General features: G+C 44.2%; 1 protein-coding gene and 1 pseudogene across 3 annotated transcripts in view; both read left to right on the forward strand.

The window, feature by feature from the left end:
• The window catches only part of CACNA1D (calcium voltage-gated channel subunit alpha1 D), a 370,244-nt gene that overhangs the window by 257,311 nt on the left and 86,896 nt on the right, over positions 1–26,037 (forward strand). For 2 of the 3 annotated variants that reach the window (XM_058288642.2, XM_058288641.2), the window contains exons 9-11: positions 3,723–3,892; positions 21,530–21,617; positions 22,968–22,994. In XM_058288642.2, the coding sequence (XP_058144625.1) occupies positions 3,723–3,892; positions 21,530–21,617; positions 22,968–22,994 (285 nt within the window). Of the gene's footprint in view, positions 1–3,722; positions 3,893–21,529; positions 21,618–21,901; positions 21,962–22,967; positions 22,995–26,037 lie in introns of all 3 variants that reach the window. The other variant, XM_058288640.2, reaches the window with a different exon arrangement.
• LOC139437671 (nuclear cap-binding protein subunit 3 pseudogene) lies at positions 4,379–14,115 on the forward strand (annotated as a pseudogene).

Raw genomic sequence — 26,037 nt, forward strand, 5'->3', positions numbered from 1 at the left:
ATACATACACATCTTTTAGAAATTTTGAGTTCATGCCAATATCTTTGATTCCAGTCCATCCCAGAGGGTTCTTTCTCATCTGCTTCCATTCCATGTATCTTTGTCCCTCCTATAATAAGAACCCTGGCTCCCAACAGCTTCAACACATGTATTCGTGTTCAGTTTTGTGTTACATTTAAAATAGTTTCAGCATTGTTTTAGCCAAATCACTACAAAAAACAAACCTAGTAAAAAGTGTTCAGGATTTGTTTGTAGTTCTTCCCTTACTCTGCCCAAAACTAAGAGTACACAGTCAAATGTTCATAAGTACTTGAAATAGTTTTGTCTTTCCCCTTCAGTGTGGTTATGAAACTGATTTGAAATACAGTCAGATTCATTTGTCTCCATTTGCTTTCAGTTTTAGTGTCCCCCCCGACTAAAAATGTTCATATTCAGAATATTAACATAGCTCCAAAAGTCAAAACTATAGAAAGAGATATACTTAGAAGTGTCACTCCATCTTTTATCCCTTCTACTTCATCACCACCCCTTGTTTTTTGCTTTATCTTTCATATACATTATAGAAATGTGCATGTTTTCTTATTTCCCATTCTTTCATCTGCAAAGGGTAGCACACTATATATGCTTTTTGTTCAAGCATATTTTAACTTCTCTTTTGTTGGACCCACCCTAAACAAAATTCTGATGTGAAACAAGTTAGAATTTAGACACTTGCCAAAGTCTGATGGTTTCTATCAATAGCTTTGTTAAATGAACCTTGTAAAAATGATTATTTAGTCCCTTAGTAATAGGCTTCTAGAATATGGTGAATTCTTACATAAAATAGGGCAATGTCTATTTTCCATCATCCACTGAGGTTGATACAAGATAGGGTAGTCTGAAGGGAGATTTCCTGGAACTGAAATTTTGTTGACGTGGGAATGGGTTGCTTTTCGCTGAGCAGATAGTGACACAGCACTGCCAGGGGACTGCTCACTCCTCACAGTCATTCCACACCCCAGGAGCCATGTGCCCCTCTGGGTATCTCCAAAACTTTCCTGGGATCATGGAAGCTAAGAGCCCATTTAGGGCTATTCCCAGGTTTTCTCTCTCTGATATTTGAGAATTCTCCTCTGTTTGCCTTTTCAATTTTTTCTTATGCCCAGATTCAACAACCATATATTATTTTACATTTGAACTTTATACTTTTACAGGGCTTTGTAATTTTTCACAGCATTATTGTATTTCATATTTTGTTTAATCCCTGGAAAACAGTAGACCAGATATTATTATGTCTGTTTTGTAGGAGAGGAAACTGAAGCTCAGAAAATAAATGTGACAGAGCTGGGACTGGACCTGGAGCCCACTGTGAGTCTTGGAGGACTAAGGAGACACTTGAGTTTATCACAAGGACCCTACCTTCCTGTGCCCTTTTCCCCACCCTGTCTCATAGCTGACAGAGAGATATTTATGCCTTGTAAATCTCAGCTCTGTCCAAATCAGTAAATGGTAAATGTGCTTGTTAGTAATATTAGGCCAGTCAGAACTGTCTAATATTAACCCTGAGGGTTTGCATTAAGAGCTTTGTTATGTGGACATTTGTAATAGTGACTATTATTTAAAATAAATGGGCCATGAACCAGGACTTGGCAGTGTTTTCGATTCTCTGCAGTTTTAGTCCTAGTAGGATTTTATCTATGCCTGCATTTATTTTGTCCTAACCACCAAGAATGTGCAACCATGATGCAACTCATTAGAGAGGGGTTTTGATATTTTTAATGTAAAAAAGCCACGTATAAGATGATATTAAAACTTAGTCTCTTTTTACAAAACTCTTAAGCTTCACAGGGTACTTATTATCTTTGTAATTTTTCTCAAAAGATCAGATCAGATATGATTTCAAAATAAGAATGCCCTGTTTGTATGTAGCCATCTAAATTTAGTACTAGTTCAGAATCAAAGCATGCAAATAGATTTGTACTAGGATACATTTTCTGGTAAATAATAGAATTGAAGGCCCACTTGTTCTTTACATTGTATTTAAGAAAACAGATTATTTAATGTATTTTTTATTTGAACACTTAATAAACGCTTGATGTTCAGGTTAATTTGGTTGATTTGGTATCCAGGAGTTATTTAGGAGTTCTAGAAGCCCCAAAACATTCCCAGGGTGTGGTTTGCTTTAGCAGCAAGACACTGCCTGCGAAGTCCCTTCTTCTCTGAGGTAGGAAGGTGTTCTTCCCAAGGGGAAAGTCTTTAGTATATGGTCTCCAACCCTCTGGAGTTGACTCCCCTGGAGCTGGATGCCCTGCAGACTTGTCTCACATCTTCTCACTTCCCAGATGGTGAGGGTGTAGACAGACTAGTTCTTCCAGAGCCAATGGATAGGCTCTGGGAGGTCTGAAAGTGGGGTAATTTAGGAGCAAAAAGTGGGGTCCTTTCTAAATGTGAGCAGAGTGTGGGACCTTGGCAAGGATTCCAGTTTCTTCCCTGAAGTGTCAGTGTCACTGGGTGTTCACGTATACATTGAGCCCATCAACAGCCAAGAATTGAGGAAAAGGAGGGAGGAGAGAGAATAGGAGGTTGGTTTTATCTAAGCAAGTCATTTCCCTATTTGCTGGCTCCCTTGAAAGGGAGATGTGCTGGCTTTGGATTGGAAGAAAGGTGGGAGGGAGGACAGGTAACCTCCAGAATCTAGGGGTCTGAGTGTAGAAGCTGCACTGCCTGTACCCTTTCTTAGAGCTTTTTAATTGTACGTACTAAATTCATAACTCACATATCTTGGTGCCTGTGACAATTTGTGGTTGGAAATGAGATGGTTCCCTGTATATGAAATTTGGGTGATCATCTACCTGCCTCTCAAGCCTGCCTGAGCAAATGTGGGATTTTGTATATATGCATAGATAGAGGAGTGCAGACATGAAAGTTAGAATAAACAACCAACAGTTGGGAACATTTACATGTATGCCAAAGCCTTTCCATGGCAGGTGGTCCCATAAGTGGGCAACAGACTGTATTGCCTCTTCACCTGCTATAGGGAAGACTTTCGGGGAAAAGATTATGGCAAGAAGCAAGGACTAAGAAAAATACATCGGTGCTCAGTTTCCCCTCTGGGATCTGCCCTGACCTGTCCAATGCTCAGGTGTCAACCTGCAGGTGGTGGGGAGGGGACCTAGCAGTGGCAGTGTGCAGGACCTCTCCCCTCACCCCCAACCTCAGGGCTCCTGGCTTGGACAAAGAGGTCAGCACACAATGTGAATGTCAAGTTTTACCCCAAAGTATTGAAGAAACCCTAAACTTGCTGCTCCCTTTAACCACAGCTCAGTCCACTTGGGCCCTTTCTCTTTGAAGTGTGATAGTGGGTATCTTAGGAGGGTCTGGGGGAGGTGGGACTTCTCTGAGTTCAGGCCCATGGTGGGAGGTGATGGGAGGCCCTCCATGACAGCACATGGTGTTTTTGGCCCGGGCTCCTTGGGATCGCTGTCATCCTGAAAGGAGTTCATTTTCTAAGAAATGGTGCATGTGTGTTGGTGTGATCTCTGCAACTTTGACACCCACAGTCTTGCTTAGAAAGGCACTGCCATATGTCCTGTACACGTGTGTGGTTCCTGTTGCTGTGCTAATGTGGCTGTACTCAGTGCTGTGTGTCCTGCCACAAGACTGTTGTGCAGCAGGGCAGATGGCCTGCGATGCAGGCCCTTGAGCATGTCCTGACACGTGCTTGTTCTGTTTGCCTCCCTCAGAGAATTTTCAAAGGAAAGAGAGAAGGCTAAAGCACGGGGAGATTTCCAGAAGCTCCGGGAGAAGCAGCAGCTAGAAGAGGATCTAAAGGGCTACTTGGATTGGATTACCCAAGCAGAAGATATTGATCCTGAGAATGAAGAAGAAGCAGGAGAGGAAGGCAAACGAAATAGTATGTAGTGTCCATCCTACTTGTGATAAGACAGACCTTGTATGCAGTTCTGGAACCTGAGAGCGGGCATTTCTCACCTCTGATCAAGTCTGTGAGATGAATGTCCTCTTCTCAGTCATCCAGTACCTTCTGCACACATGACAGAGAGAACATGCGTATTTAACCTGATGGAATTTCTGGCTGAGTTTGGGCTTTAGATTCACATTTAATAGTATGGCTTTATAGTTGAGTAGGGTCAGGCAGATTCCAGTAAGCAGAGGACATGGTAAGGTAACCCTTCATCATGCGCTATAGGAGAGGAAATTGTGGTTTCCTTCAGTGTTATTGGGCATGTTTTTGAGGAGCAGGCTCCCTCTTGACCCTTGTGCTTCCTGAAGTGGCTCCCATCTGTGCTAGCCACAGGAAGCCAAATGCTTAACCCATCAGAGGCTGGGAAGATTCCAAATCATCGTTTCAGGGAATTATTAAGAGGCATGCAATTCGGTGATGGCTGCTTTGGAGCCCACCTACCTGGTACCCCACACTGTGACACTAGCACCCTTGAGCACTCTCCTGCAGCAAGTGGGGCCTGATATTTTCTCAACCACAGGAATTAATTGCCATTGTCAACCAAAGTGTCTGTGTTACCACATACTTATCCTGCAGACCTGCTCTTACTCTTCCTGGGCCTATCTGCCTCAGGTAAAGTGGATATTGAAATGCTGCGGTGGATTTGACGAAGACATTTGTGCTTTGTTACAAATCTGGACCAGCTGATAGTAAGGTTAGAGAACATTTTGAGGGCACATGTCCGTCGAGAAGCCTGGGAAGCTGAGTTAGGCCATGCTTTGTAGAAAGTGGTTGAGCAAGTCCCCACTTGCACAGAGCACCTCAAGACACCATGTAGTCACTCAGTCATCAACAAGGCTGATGCTGGATACCAGGAAAAGCCTTGACATTGAGAGGACGCAGTTTGTTCCCTTAGGAGGCTTGCTTCCTTCTAGCAAAAGTCAGGCCTGCAGGCAAATAAATGCATCATAAGAAGACAGGGACATGGTACACAAGCTCTCCTTTGGGCATTTGAGCCAACCTGAATCCCCCGGCCTTCTGCAGAGCTTCTGTACCTGCCAGAATCGTCAGCAAGCCAGTTAGGCATAAGCTTGGGGATGTCTGCCCTGCTCTTTTCCTCTTCATTTCCAAACTGCACCAGTTATCTCCCTTACCTCTCCTAAGCCCAGGGCATAGTGTATTATGTGTAAACCAGCAAAAGTATTGTCCCTTCTTCCAAACAGAGCACCTTTCTTTGTTAGTTTTTAGATGCGTCCCATAGGGAGCTAAGGCCATCTTGCAGGTTGATGTCCTTTCATCTTTTTATTGCTCCATCTCTAGAAATGACAGATACTCTTGTTCTAGTGTTGCTAACATCATTTGTAGAGTGTGAAGTTGTTTTTATGGCCTGTGACTTGAGGAGTAGGAATTTTCTTAAGACTTGAAGCAATCATTATCTTCTGGTAGGCCTGAGGGTTCACTGCTTTATCTCAACCCAGCATTTCTTATGTTTTGCCACTGCCTCTAAAGAACTTGACCAGACAATGAAAAAATCAGTGCCTCTGCCTGTCAGAGAACTTGGCAAGGAAGGAAGACAGAGAAATGGTGCCTTAGTCTAAGGTTGAATGGAGAAGCTGCACTGTAATTGAGGCTCAGCAGCATTCTGTGGGAACCGAGAAGGGCACAGTCTATGCTGGTGGGATTGGGTGGCTGGGTGGGAATGCAAGGAAGTCTCCTTGGAGGAGGTGGTACTCCCACTGGGCTCTGAGGGATGAGCAGTCTTTGGCTGCAGATGGTGAGAGGGGCTTTTTAGGCTGAGGAAATGGCTTGCATGAAAGACAGAAGCTTACAAATGTTCAGAGCCCTTAAATGCATTACTTAGCAATATACCCAAAGAAAGAAAGCTCTTTTAAAAGTTGTGGGTCTTCAGAATTAAATTTGCAGCTTGGGCTCCAAACCCTATAAAGCTGCACAGTACCTTTGGGACATCAGCATTGTGGTTTCTGCTACATACAGTGATGTGTAACCCAAAGTGATTAACTGGCTTGTTTGATCCACAATAGCAAATATATGTATTTTGGTGCAACCTTGTTCTTCACTGAGCTCATTTTGCCAGGTGCTGGAGTTTCCTGTGGAGTGAGGCTCACAGTAAGTGTTTCCTGAGTCATCAGATTTCCAGAGCCTTGATGATTAGAGTTTAAATAAAGACAATTTTTAGACTGTGTGAGCATCTTGAAATTTAACTGACTCAAAAAGAGAGCCCCAGGACTCCTCCCAGTGCGGAGGAGGTGAACCTCCCTGAATATAGACCTCGGGAGCCCAGACCCCCTGCAGGCTGCTGTGGCTGCTAGCCCTTTGTGTCTTGTCATAGCCCGAAAAGCACAGGGGATGGGGTTTCAGCATGGGCCTACATGGGCCTTCTCCTCCAACAGACCGTTGTTGATATACCAGCTACACATGCCAGGTTTCTCAGGCACTCTCGGGAGCACTAGGCGGTTCTTTGTGTTGCCTGTGGGTGTCTGGGACCTGCCTCTGTGCATCTGAATTAGCAGGAAATGAGGAAATGAATGCGTGGGCAATGCTGATGCCAGCAGGATGGTGTCAGCATCCTCCCTGGGGGGGTTCGTAAGATACACCCCAGATCTGCTCTTGTTTTATTTCTGCCACAGGGGATAGCGCACTGTCCAGGGCTGCTGACTTTCTCGGTGCTGGCTAAGGTTATTAAATCAACTGATTGCTCTTTTAAACTGGGTCATTGATGTGATTTGGGCAGTTTCCTCCCAGATATGGAGGAATTAAGTGGCAGTTTGAGAAGCCCTTCCTGATGGTTGAGGCCCAGCCTGGGTGAGCAAAGGGGAGTATAGGAAGTCACTAATCCCAGCAGATGTCCGTGCACCCACAGGAGGCAAGGGCTTGGGCTGGATGGCATTTTGATGCCCCTTCTTCAGAATTGACTGAGACTGAGTTTTGTGATTTGGAGTGTGAACTTTACTGTTAGATTACCCAGTTTCCTTATCTGCAAGGCAGAGATAAAGATATCTTATGAGGATTAAATGTTCCATAACTGGTAGAAGCCATTGTAGTTATAGTAGTACTTGCTGTTTTTGTTGTCATCAGATTTGAGCAAAACTTGACCTACACAGAAAATTTTTTTTACAGATTCCACTAGACCTCTAACCAGTGTCAAGTTGAGGACCCTTTTTAGGGTCACTTCCCTCTACTTTTCAGTTCAGAAACTCTAAGGTTCATAATTGTTGATGGAAAAAACCTGTTGACGCAGTCATTTTCAAGCCATGATAGGCATGGCTTTCTGACTCTTGAAGTCCATTTTAGTTTGCGGGTGCTTATCAGAGGACAGATGTCAAATCAGGTTCTTGGAGATTCACTTATAGTATCTTTTCTCTCTGATCTACTAAATGGCACTGTCTGTATCTTTGGGCCCCAACTCTGGGGGTACATTAGAATCATCTGGGGAGCACGAAAACTTACTGATGCCAGACTCCACCTTCTGAGACTCTGATTTACTTGTTCTGGGGTGGGACTCAGGCACAGCTATTTTTCTTAAAGCTCTGCAGAGGTTCTACTGAGGAGATCCACTGAGGATTGGGATCTCTTGCTACCAGTGGTTGACTGTCACACTGTTCTATGCTTTCACATGAAAGAAGAAAAAAGGAGCAGCAGTCTTTCCCTAACTGATCTATGTGGTGACTGCGGTGACAGGTGGCTCTAGTTTTGAGCCTTCTCAGGCTACTTAAAATGTCCGTTCTCTAAATTTGCTGTCAGAAAGCTGGTGTTACCCAGTTAATTGAATGGACAACATTCCCTTGGAAGTTAGTTCCCAAGCATTTGGGAAATTTTCACAGATAATTTATTTAACATTTTGCTGAGCTTCAAGTTTCTTGAGAAAGCCTGCCAAATATCAAAGTGATTTTTTAGACATATGCAGCTGCTTCTGAGTTAACAATGGAGTTTTTCTTGGGCCATTAAAAATCTGGAAGCCTAAAATTCTATTTTAAACCTTTCTCATAGTCAGTAATTAGTCTTCTTTTTTGTGTGTGGGAAAAAAAAGCTCTGAAAATAATGAAATGGTTTTTACAAGGGAGCTCATTCTAAAATTATGTCCAGCAAAGCAGGACAATTTGACTATAGGAAATATTAGTGGTCGATAATTCCTGCAGCTAGGGATATCGATGCCTCTAGGGCCCCGGAGGGTATGTGCCGCCCCTACCGGCCTCCCACTGTGCCTGGACCTCCCCACGGCTCAGCATGTGAGGTCGCTGTGCCGCCTGCCCCCTCCTGCACGTGCCGCTCACCCGATGTCTCACAGAGGTGTTTGTTTGAGTTGGGGCTGGGTGGAAAGCCAGTGATGACATAGCTGTTTGGAGATATTAGGTAGGGCAATTTGCTGGTCCTTTTGAGAAAGGTGTTTTGTGTGTGTTTTTTTTTTAATTTTGATTTATAAAGCTGTTTCCATCACAATTGAGCCACCTCACAACACAAGTTCAAAATTGAAAAGATTCAATTAAAAACTGTAAAGCAAACAGCAGCAGTTCCAGCGGCATATGTTAAACACGTGCCCTGCGCAAGCCAACTGCCCTCTCTGGAGAGCGGCTGGAAGGGCTGCCGCGATTAGGCAGGCTGCGGGGAGGACCTGTGCCTTCTCGTTGGCTAGTGTTGGGAGCTGCTTGCACTGGGTAGTTTACAGAGGCACTTTCACATCTGTCGTTGCCTTAAGCCTTAAGAGCTGATGGGAAAGGGGTTGTGGAGCATAGCCCCACCATGGAAATGGAAGGAGCAAGCCCTGCAGCCAGGTTTGGGGATTTCCAAATCAGTGTTTATTTGTCATTTTTAAATATATATATATATATAAATTGCAAATACTTGCTCACTATAAATGATTTATGTAATATCAAAGTATATAAATGAGAAATACAATTCTCCCCTCCCTCTCTTTAGAGGAGAAAGACTTGGCAGTTGGGGCCTATTCTTTCTGACCTCATTCTATGCACATAAAAACATATGATTTTGCATATACAGCATGAATATAGGCTCCCACTGTAAGATAACCCAGCACAGATAGTTCTGCAACTTGCCTTTCATGTAACCCTGTGCCACAGAGATCTTCCTATGTCTTTTAACAACATTTTGGCTATTTCTAATAAGTAGTACAACATTGTAAATGCAATTAACAATGCTAAAATTTATGTCTGCCTGTGACTAAAAGGGGAAATGTTAGATTGTATGGTAACAGAATAAATTAAAAATAAAATCCATGGAACTACAGTGACTCCTAAGTTAAACCATGGACATTAAGTAATAGTACAATTATAAAAAGGATTATAAAAAGGTGCTATCATCAGTTGTAACAAATGTTCCACACCAGTGCAAGTGGTTGGTGGTGGAGTGGTTATGAAGTGTTTCCTCTGTGTCCAACACTGTTCTATGGATGCATTACTCCATAGATGCATTAATTCATTATTCCTCATACTACTCTGTGAGTTGAGCACTGGGCGGAAGAGGAAACTGAAGCACAATGTGGCTTCCCAAGGTTGCGTGGTTATTAAGTGTCAGACCTGGGATTTGAACCTTGATTCTGCCAAAGTCTGCCGTCTACACATTACCCCACCATGCTGTTCAGCCTCCCTTTCTCTGCATACTCATACTTGCTCTTCTGTAGAAGTTGCAGTAAAGGGTTTTGCTGGGTCAGAGAGGATGCCCATTTTAGTGAGAGTTACTGACAAGTGATACCAGTTTACATGCCCACCGGTAGTGTGTGCCGGTGCCTGTTTCCCCACCCTTGCTGACTCCAGCATTCTTGCTGCTGCTTCTCACTGCCTTTGCAGTTTCCATCCTGTGGTGCATGGTCTCTACTCCAAAGAATGTCCAGCTTGTGGTAATCTAGGAGTCACAGAGCTGGCAGGGGGTTAGAAATACTAGTGTCATTTTGCTTGTGACCTAATGATCACAGGAGAGTCACAGTAGTCGAGGTAACCTAAGCAGTTGACAGATGTTGAGTGTGAATGGTGCCTTGCGAAAGCTGAGCACGTTGCTTGTATTATCCTCTTTACCTCTTACAGTAACCCCATGAAGTACAGATCTCCAACTGTTGTAAACATCTGACAGACAAGGAAACTAAAACTTAGCAAAGTCGGGTAACCTGTCAAGGTCTCCAGCCAGTAACTGGCAGGGCTGGGCTTCACACCTCAGCTGTCAGAGTCCAGAGCCCATCTTTTTAGCCCCCCATACTCTGTCCCGTACAGCCATACTGACTGGGCTCACCCAGCTCTCCAGTACCCAGGACTCATGACTCCTCTCAAATGCCCTTTCTCAAACACTTATCTTTGATGGAAGGCCAAATAGTAGAAACTTCTTTTTATTAAGGAGGTACCGGAGATTGAACCCAGGACCTTGTACATGGGAAGCAGGCACCAACCACTGAGCTATACCCGCTCCCCAGTAGTGCAGACTTTTATCTGTAGTGAGTGACTTGGTGGTTTGTTTAGGACAGGTTCTTAAACACGAGCATTTTGTATAATAGCTCTCTACTGTTTGGACCCTGAACTGAAGATTTCTCCTTGGGAAGAGGACAGTTTCAGATTTTGTGTATCAGTACCCACTGATGTGTAGCCTTGAGTTCACTTTGGGACGTGGCTGCATCCAGCAGCCCAAACTTGGCCTTCCTAGGACTCTTGTTTGCATTGCTTTTGCTGCCCTCTACTGTATCATAATGAAATTGCCTGTGTTCAACCTGAAGGGGTCACAGTGGCCGACTTGCTAAAAGAGGATAAGAAGAAAAGGAAGTTTTGCTGCTTTCGCCAACGCAGGTCTAAAGATCATGGTAAATTACTGCGATTGAACTTTCTCTTTAAAAGACTCTTTTTCCAAGATTTGTGATACCTTTTCCTTTCACATAAGCATTGTGTGAAATGCATGTGCCAGTGTGATGTGTTTGTAAGATGCCTACATTTTAATTGCTCTATTTCTTTGAAACTTGGGCATGTTGTTTTCTTGTCTTTTCCCGAAGTGTGTGTTTTTACCAAGATAGCCTTGCAGTTTCTTCTTTATTTGAACTGTACCTTTTAAAGAAGGAACCAAACCAGTTCAGAAAATTTAATTGATTCAGGCATGGATAGTCTTTAGACTGAAAAGCAGATTTTTAAAAACACTCTTCTCCAAATATTGCTTTCTAATCTGAGCTGTTTAGAAAGTCCAATAATGCTATTCGATTTTTTTTCCAGGTTACACTTTTCAAGTGACCTCTTGGTTTTCCAGTCTCTGGCTAGTTTGCCCAGGAGCGTGCTAAAGCTAGTAGTAGCAATTTCAAGATACTTTTTGGGCATTTGCCTTTGCTAGGGGCCTAAGGAAAGGGCTCATGTGAGAAACAATTAAGTTTCAAGCTATAAAATAATACCAAGCATAAACCCTTGTCAGAAGCCCTGGGGTTAGCAGGTAGAACTATTCTCATGCAGGGCAGTTATGTGAGCAACTGGCTTCCTGCCGTGTTGTACCGAAGTTACCCGTGTGGTTTACCAGTAGCACAAAGCTTTGCCTGTGCACAGCAGCACAGCTAACCTATTTACTGCCACCAAATCAGACCTGTTTGGATGAATCTGGAGAGAAAGCCTCTTAGAGAAGATTTGAGCTGCAGGGACACAAAGCCAAATGCTAAGAGAACTAAGAGGATGCACTGCGCTGTTTCTCTGAAGTTAGAGTACTAGTCTCAGCAGAAGGCCTGAAGTGGAAAGGAGCAGAGAGCTTGTCAGGTTCATGACCCCTGTCATTCAGAGAGAATAGTGTGGCCCAGTTGGGCAGTGAGTAGGGACAGAGATGGGGCTGGCGTGTTTAACCATAGCGTTTACAGAGGGTTTATTTAGAAGATCTTCCTAAAAACTTCTACAAGAATAATGGGCTAGGCTCAGTGGTGTGGCCGTTGGGAGGTGATGGTGGCCGTACAGGTTCTGTGAGTGTCGGTGAAGGTGAAGGTCCTGGTGGTGCCGGCCCTTGGCTTTCATCACTTGAGGCAGAGGCTGATTTGGAGGGTGAGAGCCAGAGCCCATGGAGGTGGAGGAAGGTAAGCTGGAGATCATGCCATTGTGACTCTAATTGAAGAAACTGATCCAGGACACAAGTAGAAGATAGAAAAACTAGGCTGGCAGCTTCATCACAGGAACTGATGTTACCTCTAAGCAATTGAGAAGAAAGAACAATGAGCCAAGCACTTCCGTTTTCAATCAGAAGTAAATCTTGCCCTAAGAAATGTAGCCTTGGACCAAGGCGTAATGAAGAAATTGAGACTAGAGACCATCTACATTTATGGAACAGATGAAATGAGTACCCAGGATATCTTTTCCGATTTTAAAGAGTATCCTCCAGCTTACATTGAATGGTTGGGTGATACATTCTGTAATGTGGTTTGACTGGATGAAATGGCAGCCGCCCAAACCCTTATCAATATGTGCTCTCTGCCAGCCCTGGGGAAGATAAGAAGCAGGGATGCCAATGAGGACAAGTCTTCTGAGTAAAATGAAAAAGACAAACAGGAAGACAGGTCAGATGATGAGGAGGCTGAAGGAGAAGGTGAAAATGAGAGCGCAAGTGATATAGAATTGAACACATTATCTCAGGTAGAAGAAGAATCTTTGTTAAGAAATTATCTTTGTTTAGCTAACAAACTTGCTAAAGGAAATAGGTTATTCATGAGGCTTGCTACAAAAGATGACAAAAAGGAACTTGGAGCAGCCAGAAGTAGTCAATGAAATATGACTTCTATACCATATGAAATATGGGAATCTAAATTATGGAGGCACGAAAGGAATTCTTATCAGTTCTTGGAAGGGAGGCTATCGTTCCTGTCTCATTCAGTGGGATGTGATCATGAAGAAAGCTCTGATTGGGGATGACGTTGGCTTGATGTTGTATGAACACTGGCATTCCGGACTAGCGAATGTTCCTGAGGAACCCATTAAAGAGGAGGAGGAGGAAGACTGGGACATGGATGCAGATGGCAGGGTGGTGGTAGAGTTCCATGAGGAGCTTCCAGCTATGTTATCTAAGCAGTTCAGTGCCAGCAGCTCAGATTCCAGTGATCTAGAATGAAAATGATTTCTACTCCTTCACCAAAGAAAAGCATGAAAATGACTATGTATGCTGATGAAGTGGAATCTCAGTTGAAAAATATTAGGAACTCCATGAGGGCAGATAGTACATCTGCAAGCAACATCAAAAACTGAACTGGTAACAAATTATCACCAGAGAAATTTGCAGATGTGCAACATCTGTTAGAGGAAAAATGTCAGCACACATGTCCAAGACCATCAGTCAGCAGTACTAAATCAGATATACACCAGTGCTTAGGAAAAAGACCACATTCTCCAGAAAAGGCTTTTAGTAGTAACCCAGTTGTTCAGAGGGAGCCCTTTTCTGACGTACACTATAGGCTCTGTGTTGCCAGGCAAATGGTAAAGGTCTGTACAGGGATACTTAGGAGAAGAAATCAGGTAGTTTATGGACTCATTTAGGGTCTACACACAAGACCAAAGAAAAGATACAAAGAAAGAGGAACACAGGGCACCTGGCACTGAGGAAGACGGCAGAGCTGCAGAGGGCATGGGGCTCTGATGAAGGAGAAGGAGCAGTCTCAGATAACTTACCATGGCTCCAGATTGAAGTCAGTTGTGAAAGCTGCCCTGGCTCAGAGGGAGAGTCCTGACGCCCTTGGCACTCATAACATCTGCCCTATAGCCAGACATTCTTGCCCAGGGTGGGGTGCACAGTAGGAACCTCCCCCCGGAGTTGGCACCCCTCCCACTCTTACTCATGCAGTCACCCTTACCTCTGGCTACTTCAGCAAGACATCATAAACACGTGATGTGCTTTGAAAGGCATCTTTCTTTCGTTTGCTGCAGTTATAATTCTGGGCCCTCAACTCTTTTCCCACCACCCCACAAACCCTTTGTAAAAAAGGCCCTCAGATTTTGTAGAGGTTTTTTGTAATATTTTTAACATCGTGTCTTTTAAAAGAAATGTTTTACACAGTTCATCCAAAGAGCAGAGACCTGAACTTCTCACTATTGCCTTGGCCCTGACAGCTGTTACCAGCGCCTTTTCCCAAGAAAAATAAATTCCGAGGTGCTTATTGGACAGCCTTCGAGGGGGAAGATGAGGGAAGCTTCCAGCTCATTCTTCCAGGACCCTAGTGTGGGGACCAAATCCCATGGACCTGACCTCAGAGGTGCACCAGTGCTGCCCAGGTAGATAAGAGACACGGCATTGGTCATGCTTCCATTCATCCCTCGGAGATTCTTTTAGGGCCTCTTGTTAACCATCAGCTTGAGGTGATGATCAAGTTCAGTGCTGGGTTTTTAGGAACAGAAAACTGTGACTCCTGGATTTGGGGTTGACTTTTATGCAAGGAGCGGGGTCATGGGTTAATGTTGAACAGTTTTAAATCTGTATTATGTTTAAAAATTATTTAGGGGAAGCGGACTTGGCCCAATGGATAGGGCGTCCGCCTACCACATGGGGGGTCCAAGTTTCAAACCCCGGGCCTCCTTGACTTGTGTGGAGCTGACCCATGTGCAGCGCTGATGCGCGCAAGGAGTGCCGTGCCACCAGGGGTGTCCCCCACGTAGGGGAGCCCCATGTGCAAGGAGTGCACCCTGTAAGGAGAGCCACCCAGCGCAAAAGAAAGTGCAGCCTGCCCAAGAATGGCGTAGCACACACAGAGAGCTGACACAACAAGATGACGCAACAAAAAGAAACAGATTCCAGGTGCCACTGATAAGGATAGAAGCGGTCACAGAAGAACACAGAGAATGGACACAGAGAGCAGGCAACTCAGGGTGGGGGGAAGGGGGGAGAAATAAAAAAATAAAATAAAAATTATTTAGAAGTTTAGATTTTTAAATTTTATATATGAAAATTCTTCCTTGGCCACAGAGGAAGCTCAAACAGTGTCTTCTTACATGCTGTTAAGTATATGTATTATGTATACTTTGGGAGAAGGAAAAAAGAATAATGGGCTACAACTAAACAGAAAATATTGTTGTGGTCTTAAGAAAAATGTGTTTAAAAACTGGCTTAGGAATGCACTGCAGGATGATGGGTGGTTCCTGTCTCTAGAAGAAAAGAGATCCCTCCTCGGGCACATAGATGCCTAGCCTCCTAAACGGCGGCTTGGACCTTGTAACTTTTCAGGGGTGCTTTTGATTTCTGTTAGCCTTCTGAGATCTGCAGGGAGAGGTAGCTGCCAAATATTTTCAGGAAACTTTATTTTGAGTGGGAATGATCTATTATTGACCGAAATGCCCTTTGTGGCTCTGAGGAAGGACCCTGAAGCTGCTGGCAAGGAGCGTAGCAGGGACCCTTGTTTGGGTGTTGCACTGCCTGTGTCGCTGGGTTATACAGAAATAGTTTCTGTCTGAGCATAATTCTTGCTTTAGACGCAGAAACCTTGGTGTGGCCTTGACCCACCTTCTCTAAGAAGAGTCTGGCCTCTTTACAGTGAGAGTCTGTTGCCCTTTTAGCCAAACGTGTTACCACTGGCACATGAAAATTCCTTCAGGGGATGTCTGGGGTCCTTTTGGATTTGGCAGGCAAGTTATGTCTTGGCACTGCTCATGCTTGTCATGGAAATAGGGTAAGTGGACCTTGTAAAAACTCAAAATCTTTATTTCATATCCCTTGGTTCCTACCAGGGCAGCCATGACTCTGCCATGGCTCATTTGTCCAGTCTCACATCCCCACCACTTTGAAGGGAAAAAGTGAGAAGCTTTAGGTTGCTAGGAAATGGAGGGAAATGCTCAAAGAAATCCCTGCATGTACAAGCCTGTCCAATGGAGAAAGGAATGAGGCTCATAGAGCCCCAGGACATCTGTGAATAAAGCAGTTGATGTGACAGGTTGCAGAAGGAGGCTGGGGAGCCTTTGGGCTCAGTTTAGCACATAGCAGGCCTTCAGGCTGTCTCAATTAGAGGGTCCAGGTGGTGTGTGGCTGGCTGAGGCCTGCTCCTGGGACGGCTCCATTCCCCCCAGGGCATTCTGCCCAGGCATGGCTTGAAATCTGTTCTCCTGAACAGACTACGGTACTCTTGGCTAACCCTCCTGAGAGCTGGCAGACAGGAACTTTGCAGTACTTCTTACTCCCTGCCCTCCTTGAAGAGCTGTTAGAACACAAGGAAAACCCCTTTATGCTAATCTAAAACCAGACAGCTTGTGGGTCTAAGGTGAATGGATCTTAGAGATGCTATTGCCCTGCAGCTCATTGTACAGATCAGGTAACAGCCCTCAGAGGAAAGGGAACTTGTTCCCACAGCACCTGATGATGAGGACTGAGCTTTCCTGACATGTCAGCTAGAGTCTATGACCACATGAGCCTCCATCACTGAAGGCAGTTGATCTGAAATTTTGAGATGCCTCTTAACAGTGAAAATAATTTGGGGGCTGCCTACTCGGACCCACACACAGTCTCATTCACCACACGCATGTGTGGTTGAGAAGTATGTTATCCTTTAGAGTGAGAGTAGAGAAACTTGCATATGGATGAAAACCTGCTAGTTGTTGTGCTGGTCTAAGAAACAGTGTATCTCCCTGGGTGGTTTTGTGTGACCTTGCCTTGATGGCATCCAGGACCCAGGAAAAGATGCTGAAGAGAAATGACGTGACCCACCATCCACATGGAGACCTCCAAATGGGGGCCCAGCCGAGGCTGCCCAGAAGGCCATGCCCCTCTTGGCTACAGTTCTCCATGTGTGGGACTGCTCTGTTTTGCCATCTCCACCAAGGGCAGCCCACAGGACCTGCTCAGTGCACCCACACACTAAGCTCTCCCCAGAGAGCCCAGTGCCCAGAATAGATAGCAGAGGACAGATGCTGAGCCTCCCTGGATTTCTAGCAGGCAAATTGTAGGAGAAATCACCATCTCCTTACAGGGTACAGGCTTATTCTAATGCCACATCTCATCCAGAATCTCTGAAAAGTTTTTAAGTTTAAGAAACAAAACTTCCCCAACAAAGTCTAAATTCCTTGGAATGTGTCAGGGAAAAGGACTTCAAGCTTCTCTACTGTGTAGGTGGTCCCCTTGGTATACTTCTGCAGGAGTGACTAGTACCTGCAGGTGACATGGTGGGGTGCCAGGGATCTCTCTGCCTGTCCCCAATGAGGCTTGCCACTTGTCAGCAAATAACACTGGATCCCTGCTATTAAGGGGACGAAGTGGTCACCCAGATTGGCAGTCATGATGCTATGACAGCCAGTTGGGGAGAAGGACATGTGCTCCAGTAATTTCCTCATGGATTTACTTACATGGGTTTCTGCTTTTTGAATTTGTATAAAATCCCAGTAGTCACCATAGCAGCTTGATTTTTGTACTACCCCATTACTGGGCTGATCTGGAAGTAGTCTGGCCATATGCCAGGTTCCTAGGGACTAATAAATGTCGCTGGAATAGCAAACCAGACATGCTTGCTTTGGGAACTTTTTGATTTGTGGAGTTTTAAGTAAGATATGCCAAAAACACGGGGGTGGTATGGTATGGTAGAAAAAATGTTGGATGGAAGTCCATAGAGCTGGGTTCTCATGCCACCTCTCTCACGTCCGAGTTCCGTGTCCTGAGGCAAGGCAGTCAATTTCCTGAGCTGTGAAATCACAGAAGTTGTGGCTGTTACCTTAGAAGTCTCTTCCAGGGAAGCGGACTTGGCCCAATGGATAGGGCATCTGCCTACCACATGGGGGGTCCACGGTTCAAACCCCGGGCCTCCTTGACCCGTGTGGAGCCGGCCCATGCGTAGTGCTGATGCGCACAAGGAGTGCCCTGCCACGCAGGCGTGTCCCCGCTTAGGGGAGCCCCACATGCAAGGAGTGTGCCCTGTAAGGAGAGCCGCACACACGGAGAGCTGACATAGCAAGATGATGCAACAAAAAAAGAAAAAAAAAAAAAGAAGTCTCTTCCAGTTCCAATAGTCTGTGAGTCTTTGTTTCTTATGTCTTGATTTTTGAAATGTAGATGAGATCCTGTTGAGGCTAAGTGAAGTGAAACTCATATCAATTTATTAACATTCAAAAAAAATAAGAAATGCCTAATGCAAGTGGAGGGTAAAATATTGTACAGATGAGCTCTCTGGGTGTGCCCACTGAGCCTGATTTTTTATATACTTGGAAAAGGAAGTGCTGAACTGTGATAGGAAGTGAGAGGCTGGAACAGACAGAGAAGCTGCCAGGGCCCTAACCAGAGCTTGGTTCTCATGCCCAGATTCAGGGGCTAGGTCAAGGTTCATTTCTGGGGCCACATGAAGTCACCAAATTCTAGCAGAGTCACTGCCCTCTTCTTCCTCTTTCCCCCTCCATTCCTTCTTCTCAGTCCTGGCAACACCATTCTGGAATGGATTACTGAATTAGACAATAATAACCACGTTTAAGACAGAAAAGATGAAAACTGAGAGTCATGGCCAAAGCTCATTCAGAAGAATGGACGAATACTCAACGTTATTCACGCTTCTCTGGGGTAATGCAAGTGGCCAAGGCAAAGTGACACTGGGCTTGGACTATCAATAGAAGGTTGCTTTCTTCCAGGGAGCTCCAGAAGGGCTTTTTGGAGATGATGGTAAGAGCATTGCTAATGGCCCAACACTGTGGACCCAGCACTCTGTGTGCCTTTTCTAACTTATTTCTGCCATCAGCCCCATGAGGTAGGTACTCCCCATTTGACAGATGAGAAAGTGGAGGCTTGGAAAGGTTGGGCCACTTGCCTGGAGGCACATAGCTGGTCAGTAGCAAAGGTGGGGTTAACCTTACATCCGACCAGCCTGAGAACCCTGCCTTACCTGAAGGGCTGGCCTTTTCCGAGGAAGAATGCTCCTCTCCTTCAGTCCGTCCCTGACACCATACCACACAACCATCAGCCTGTCTTCCTTGCTCTTTGGAGAGGTCGGTTTTATTGCTTGTCTTTCCCCCCACTTAATCTAGGGAGCAACTAATATATTTCATTTACTGATAGTTGGCACAGAATAAGAAATGCAAAATAATATCCCCACCTCCCTGCAATGTAAACTATAATCAGTGTTGTGTAGTTGTGCTCCAAAATGTATTTATCAAATGCAATGAATGTTCCTCACTAATGAAAGAAGTTGTTGATGTAGGAGGAGTGGGGGGTTTGGGGAGTGGGATATATGGGAACCTCTTATATATTTTAATGTGACATTGTGTATGATCTATGTATCTTTAAAAAAAAGAAAGATATAAAATTATATATATATATTTAAAAAATAATAATATCCCCATTTTCCCATAGGCAGTATGTAGTTTACCTGTTTCAATCAGATCTTTTGAAAAACCACTTAGGAATGAAATGCAGCATCTAAACTGATATCGGCATCAGGCACGGCCCCCAAGGTAGAAAGCCACAAAGATTTAGTCTGTTCAGATGCTGTTGATCCTTTGGAAATAATGACTAATTTTCCAATTCCATAAAATGTTAAACTGTCAGAGATGGAAACCACCCTCCAGAGTGTGCAGTTAGTGCCACCATTTTATAGACAAGAAACTGAGACCTGGAGAGAGGCGAGACTTTCTCCGGGGGAATTCAGAACAGAGCCAGGGCCTGCAGTCTCTTAACGGTTCTTCCCTGCATCATGCTCCCCTCAACTTCTGTTCCTTTCGAAATGTCATAACCACTGAGAAGAACATGTAAAATGAGATGACTCATGGCCATATCTGTAAAGGGTCTCCCACTGTGATTTTCTTTGCCCTCTTTCTGAAGAGAAAGGTAATCCAGTCAGAGGTACACCATAACAATGCGCTTCGTTGAGTTTTACATTCTTTCATTCTTTATTCTCTGCTGAAGGCAGAGCATGGAGAAGTCATGGAAAAGAGAATTGCATGAGCAGCTTCCTCTTGGTGTGTGTGTGTATCAATGGAGTTTTTGGTTAAAGGTGTTTACACAATTGGATTGTGGTGTTTTTTTGGTTTGTTTTTGTCTCTTTTTTTGCATGGAGTGGTAGAAAGTGAACCAAAATTTGAAAATGGTGTCTTTTGACTAAATTAAGGACAGATAAAAAGGTTACACTAGTAGTGTACTACAATTCTGTAATTTTGTTCATTTGTTTTTTGCTTCTGAAAGCTTTTCCTTGATTTTCCCAGACATGGCTATTGCTCCCACCCAGGTGGAGTGGTTCCTTGGGTACTCACAAAGAAAGGGATATTTTTTAGTGTCCTCAGTGGGCTCTTTGAGGCATTTCCTTGTCATTAATTTCGTTATGTCTCTCTCCTGAGCAGGGGTAGTAGACATGCAGCTGTGTAGACAGAGCTAATTGAATCCCATACCTTTTCACTGCAAGTGTGGGTTTGGCCTCAAAATCTTCAGAACAACACTTCAGTACCCCTACCAGTTTCTTATATATGAAACTTGAGACATCTTGCCAAGGCCTTTCTGGTGACACCACAAGGCTTATAAAAATCATCACTACAATTCAGAATAATGCATCAAGAAAGAGAAATGCATGTATTTGGATGACTCACCACCATTTCAATCTTTGATGACCTCCTCTCACACCCCCAGAGCAGAATTAGTAATTCCTTACTCTCTGCTTCTGGAACAACCTGACAGACCCCTGAGGTAGCACATTTTACAGTTCATTGAAATGTTTGGGTGTCGAGTCTCCCACTGGTCCTCCAGGATAGGTGAGGCATGTGGTTCCTCTTTGTACCCTCGTGCCTGGTCTCCATACATGTTTGTCATGTGTATAGGATTGAATCCAATGGATGAGAAAAACTGTCCTGTGCTGTATGATGGCTTTGGGGGTGGGGTTGGAGCTTTGGACTTCTGGACACTAGTGGGTACATTTCTGTATTTCCTTCACTTCCCCTGCTCAAGATCCTGCCATGGAGGAGTGAGACATACCCAAAGACACTAGTGACCCTGGGACTAGAGCCACCTCTGCCCTCTGGCCACTGGTTGGGAGGAAAACTTCCCTATCTCCTTCTCCCACTAAGATTATGCTACCCTGGCACTTTAGTGCCGGCTCATTTGCAAAAGTCTTCTGAATACTAGCTTTACTGGCTCAGCAAAGCATAGGCATCAGATTAATTTGTTAAAAATGAGTAAAGTTCTTAGATTTTTTAAGAAAAGGTTTTGTGCATGATACCTCTCTGTATCCTACCTGCCACCCATAGTACCTCTTCTTCTTCAAGTACATTTAAAATAGGACTATATTTATGAAGCATTAGCAGTCCTCACAAATTTTCTAGCATATACTTGTTGGGGCAAGCAAAGATGTAGCTGTAACTGAGATGTTTTGATGGTATCTCAGAGTAAACCTGGAAATCAGGAGAATAAGCTGTTGCCAGGCACAGCAACAGGACTCACTTTGGCCCCTAGGCTTCTTTTCTTAGGAAACGTCTGGATGGCTAGGATTTTTTTCTGGTGGAAGACGTCACAGATGCCAAAGCTCTGCTGCAGTGGAGATGCCTCACTTCTCTTCACCTACTTCTACAGGCCAAGCCCCGGAGGGGCCCTTCTTCACCTTCCTCCCAGGTTCCCAAGACTTCTGTACATGAGCTGCTCCCAGGCATGCAGTTCCTCCAGTGAGCTATCTAAAGCGTTCTCTTCTCCCCACAGCTAGCATGCCTACCAGTGAGACTGAGTCTGTGAACACAGAGAATGTAAGTGGTGAAGGCGAGAACCAAGGCTGCTGTGGAAGTCTCTGGTAAGTATAGAGGCCATCTTTTCCTCCTTTCTCTTCATATCATCTTCAAGAAGCAAATGGTGAGGAAGACACCTGAGACTTCCATGGAAACCTGGAACCAAAGCCTTAGGTACAAGAGGGAAGGGTGGGCTCACTCTGGATTCCTTAGCATTCTTTCTCCTATCCCAGGCCACCTGGCCACCCCAGCACTTCACAGGTTTTTTTCTAAGAAGTAATCCCTCCAGCTGAGGAGGAGTCTCTGAAGAGCATACCAGTTAACCCAGCAATTCCACTGTGTTCACTAGGTGCTGGTGGAAAAGAAGAGGTGCGGCCAAGGCTGGGCCCTCTGGGTGTCAGCGGTGGGGGTAAAAGGCCTGATTCTCCTTCAAGTGTGGTTTTGGCATCAGTGCTTTTGAATGGCACAGCTGCTGATTAGAATGTGCTGCCTCTTTAAGTTTTCCTTCACTCATGGGATTTTCCAACCTCATGCATAGTAGCTTGATACTGAGGCCCTGCCTTCCTCTGCTCACAGCACTTCTTTGGAGCACTGCATCACCCTCTCCTGACAAAGGAGAAGACCATCACATTAACACCCATCGGCTTTTTTGTAGATGATCTGGGCTGCAGTGGCAGGGAGACCAGCAGTATGGAATGTACCCAGTGCTGCCTGCTTTGGGGGAGCCCCTATGTAGTTTTATTTTGTTTGCTTCCTACTAGCATCCTTCAGTCTTATCTCTGTAAAGCACAGGTATAGCTTTCAAGAGCATGGAGGTAAAATCATATGGAAACCATTGAGCATTCTGCCCATAACATAATTTGCCTCTACTCTCTTGGTTAGCCCTCCCTACAACATTGTGATGTGGGCATGGAATGGGCTTGTGTTCCCATTTTATAGATGGTGGCACTGAGGCTCAAAAAGGTATGCTGCTTACTTATGGTAACTCAGTGATAGCAGGGCTAGGATTTTAACCTGGCTCATCTCACTCCTAGCCCAGTGCTCCTTTTGCTAGAGCGGCAGCAGGTGCCATTGTTGAGATTGTTGAGATGAGTGACTGAGTCGTTCAGGAGAGGCCCTGCTGGTCTCCATTTGGGGAAGATGGGTGGGGGTAAAGAGCCCCTGGCACCACTTCCAGTTACCAGGGCCTCTCAGAGTCCTGTCTTGTCTGGGCCCTCGAGAGTGTTTACCCTGGCCTGCCTGGCCCTGGCAGCCTCTAGCCTTTTGCTCCTCTCTCAACCCAGTTGGCCTGCTGCAGTAACCCAGGGATGCTAAGCCCAAGCTTCTGTGCATGAATTTTATAGCTCAGCTGCAATGTTGGAGGAGATTATGTTCAAGTCTTCTTAACTGGAATCTTTCTTTTGTTTTACTTTCAGTCAAGCCATCTCAAAATCCAAACTCAGGTCAGTATCTTCGTATGTTTCTTTAGTCTGTGTGTTGCTTTCCCCACTTCTAACGTCTGAATTATAGGTCGAATTGTTTTGACTTGATTTTTACTATATGGGTAGTAACATTAAGCACCTGCCTTGGGGAGCAGGTGCTGAAGGTCTCTCCCCAAAACAAATAAATAAAAAAAATACAATAATGAATAATATTTTGTCTACCAAGTCCTTCATACACCCTCCCAGAGTCATTTCTATAGAAAGATACTTCTTGTCACTTTTCTGCTGGAAAAATTTAATATGAGAGGAGATTCAAGAGGCTTTCGGGGTACTGGGAATGTTCTGTTTCTTGCTCTGCATGGATGTTGGTTCCATGTTCAAGCTGTAAAATCTCATTAAGCCAGATACCTATGATCTGTTTACTTTTTCATGTAGATGTTATTTCTTATAATTAAAAACAACATATTACCATCATATACAAAAATTCACTTGAATTGTAAGTGTAAACCTAAAACTATAAAAATTTTAGAGGAAAACATAGGTGAAAAACCTCTGTGCCCATGAGTTAGGCAAAGATTTCTTAGATACAACATCAAAGCACTATCCATAACTGAAAACACTGATAGATTAGGTTTCATCAAAATTAAAACTTCTGCTCTTTGAAAGATACTGTTAAGGAAAGAAGAAACAAGCCACAAACCAGAAGAAAAATATTTATAAGACACTTATTTAATAAAGGACTGGTATCTAGAATATATAAAGAATAATACAGAAAGAACAATGTCAAAAATAAGAAAACTCACGACACAATAAAAAATGGGCAAAAGATTTGAACAGATATCATGAAAGAAGAGACACAGATGGCAAATAAGTACATGAAAAGATGCTCAATGCCATTGGTCATTAGAAAATGCAAATTAAAATCACAAATGAGATGCCGTTAGAATTGAGATACCTATTAGAATTGATCAGGCTTAAAAATCTGACATTACCAATTTTGACAAGGAAACAGAACAGTGGGAATACTCATAAATTTCTGGTGGAAATGTCAGATGACACAATGATTTTTAAAAACAGCTTGGCAGTTTCTTATAAAGTTAAATATATATTTCCCATATGACCCAGCAATCCTTCTTCTAAGGTGTTTATCTAAGAGAAATAGACATATGCCTATGCAAAAAAATCCTGTATGTGAATGCTTTATAGTATCTTTATTTATAATTGCCAAAAACTGGAATAAGTCACATGGCCATCAAGTGGTGAATGGTTAAACAAACCGCGGTACACATTACACCAGGGAATACTATTCAGCAATAAAAGAACAGATTACTTATACATGTAACAATATGATGAATCTCAAATTATTTTGCTAAACGAAAGAAGCTGGTCTCAAAAGGCAACATAGTGTATGATTCCTACCATGTCACATTTTGGAAAAAATAAAATCTTGAAACAGAAAACAGATCCATAGTTGTCAGGAGCTGGGGGTGGGGAGAGTGGATTATCAAGGGTCATGAAGGAACTTTTTTGAGTGATGAAACTATTCTTTATCTATAATTGTAGTGGTGGTTATACAACTGTATACCAAAAAAGGGGTAAATCTTGTTTTATGTGAATTGTATCTCATTTATCCTGACTTTAAAAATTAAAAGTCTTTCCATGATTCCCTCTTGCCAGAGGGCATATAATTTCTTTCATAATTTGGCCCCTGCATCACCCTCTGACCTCATCTTTTGATACTCTCCCAATACGGACTGCTTGCAGTTTCAGAATATTCTGTTTCTTCTTACCTCAGTACCTTGGCCATGCAGTCTTTTCTGGGTGCAGTGTCCTCTGACTCAGCTATCAAGATCTAGCCCAAATGTCAACTTTTTGGAGGAGCCTCCCCTGACTCTTCCAAAGAGCATTTGTGGCTCCTTCTCTTTGCTCCTATACCCTGCAATTGGAAATAGCATGTGGTGTGTATATATAATTGTTGATTTGCCACAACCCTGTATACTCTTCAAGGGCAGGGATCGTGGGACCATGCCTTCTTTATCTCCTTTTGCCCAGTACGTGGCTCAGGGTCTGGCATGAAGTCAGTGCTTGGAAACGCTGGTCTCATGAAAGAACAGGCCTGGCAACATGGGCACTGGAAACCTGTGGGGGTCAAGATGGGGAGTGCCACAGGATTCAGGGGATGGGCCAATGAGGTCTCTTGGACTTGGGAGACACGTGTGACTTGCCATGGCATCATAATTGCTGTCCCAGCCTCTCTCCCGCACTCCCACGACTGGGTCTTGTTCAGGCCACCTTGCTTGTGTGCGCTGAATTGTGTATCACGGGAGAAAACCAGCCTTCAGTGTCCTCAGTAGAATTTTTGCACAGTGATCATCGTGTTACTGCCTACTTTTACCATTGGAAACCACAGAACAAGAGGAGTCACAAAATGTACTTTGCTTGTAGAGTTAGTACACCTCTCTGTACACAATCCCCGGGTTACAGTTTTGTGTGTGTTTGTTCAGCACAGGGCTCAGCTGAGTAAGCCAGGGCTGCAGTTTAGACATAGCCTCAGGCCCCTCAAGAAAGTGCCTCCCCATCCCTGTCAGCGAGCACAGCCAGGAGAGGACTGACATTGCCCCTCAACTGGCCTTTCCCTAGGACACAAGGTGCTGAGCAGGGCTCATGGCACACTTCAGTGAACCATGCCCTTGTGGCAGGGAACATTTTTCACAAGAGACATCCTAAGGGAGGGAATATTTTCCCTAATGACAAACAGGAACTGAAAGTGGGAGGAGGACATGCTACTTGTCTGTTTGAATCAGCTCGTTTTATTTTTATAAAAACATGATTCAATATTGGCTCTTTTCCTGAAGGTATATTTTGAGCATCACTAGTTAGAAAGGGCACCTGATGACTCAGTAGGAAGACTCATGTCCTACTCAGCTTTGACAACTGCCAGGTTCCAGAGGAACCTCAGAGATTTAAGAATGGATTAAAAGGTGCCCTAAAAAGAACACTGTGGTTTGGGCACACTTTGCTGCCTGATGAATTCTTTGTGATGATTGCGATGTTGGGAGCGATG

Source organism: Dasypus novemcinctus, chromosome 26 (genome assembly GCF_030445035.2).
Source record: "Dasypus novemcinctus isolate mDasNov1 chromosome 26, mDasNov1.1.hap2, whole genome shotgun sequence".
Taxonomy (NCBI): domain Eukaryota; kingdom Metazoa; phylum Chordata; class Mammalia; order Cingulata; family Dasypodidae; genus Dasypus; species Dasypus novemcinctus.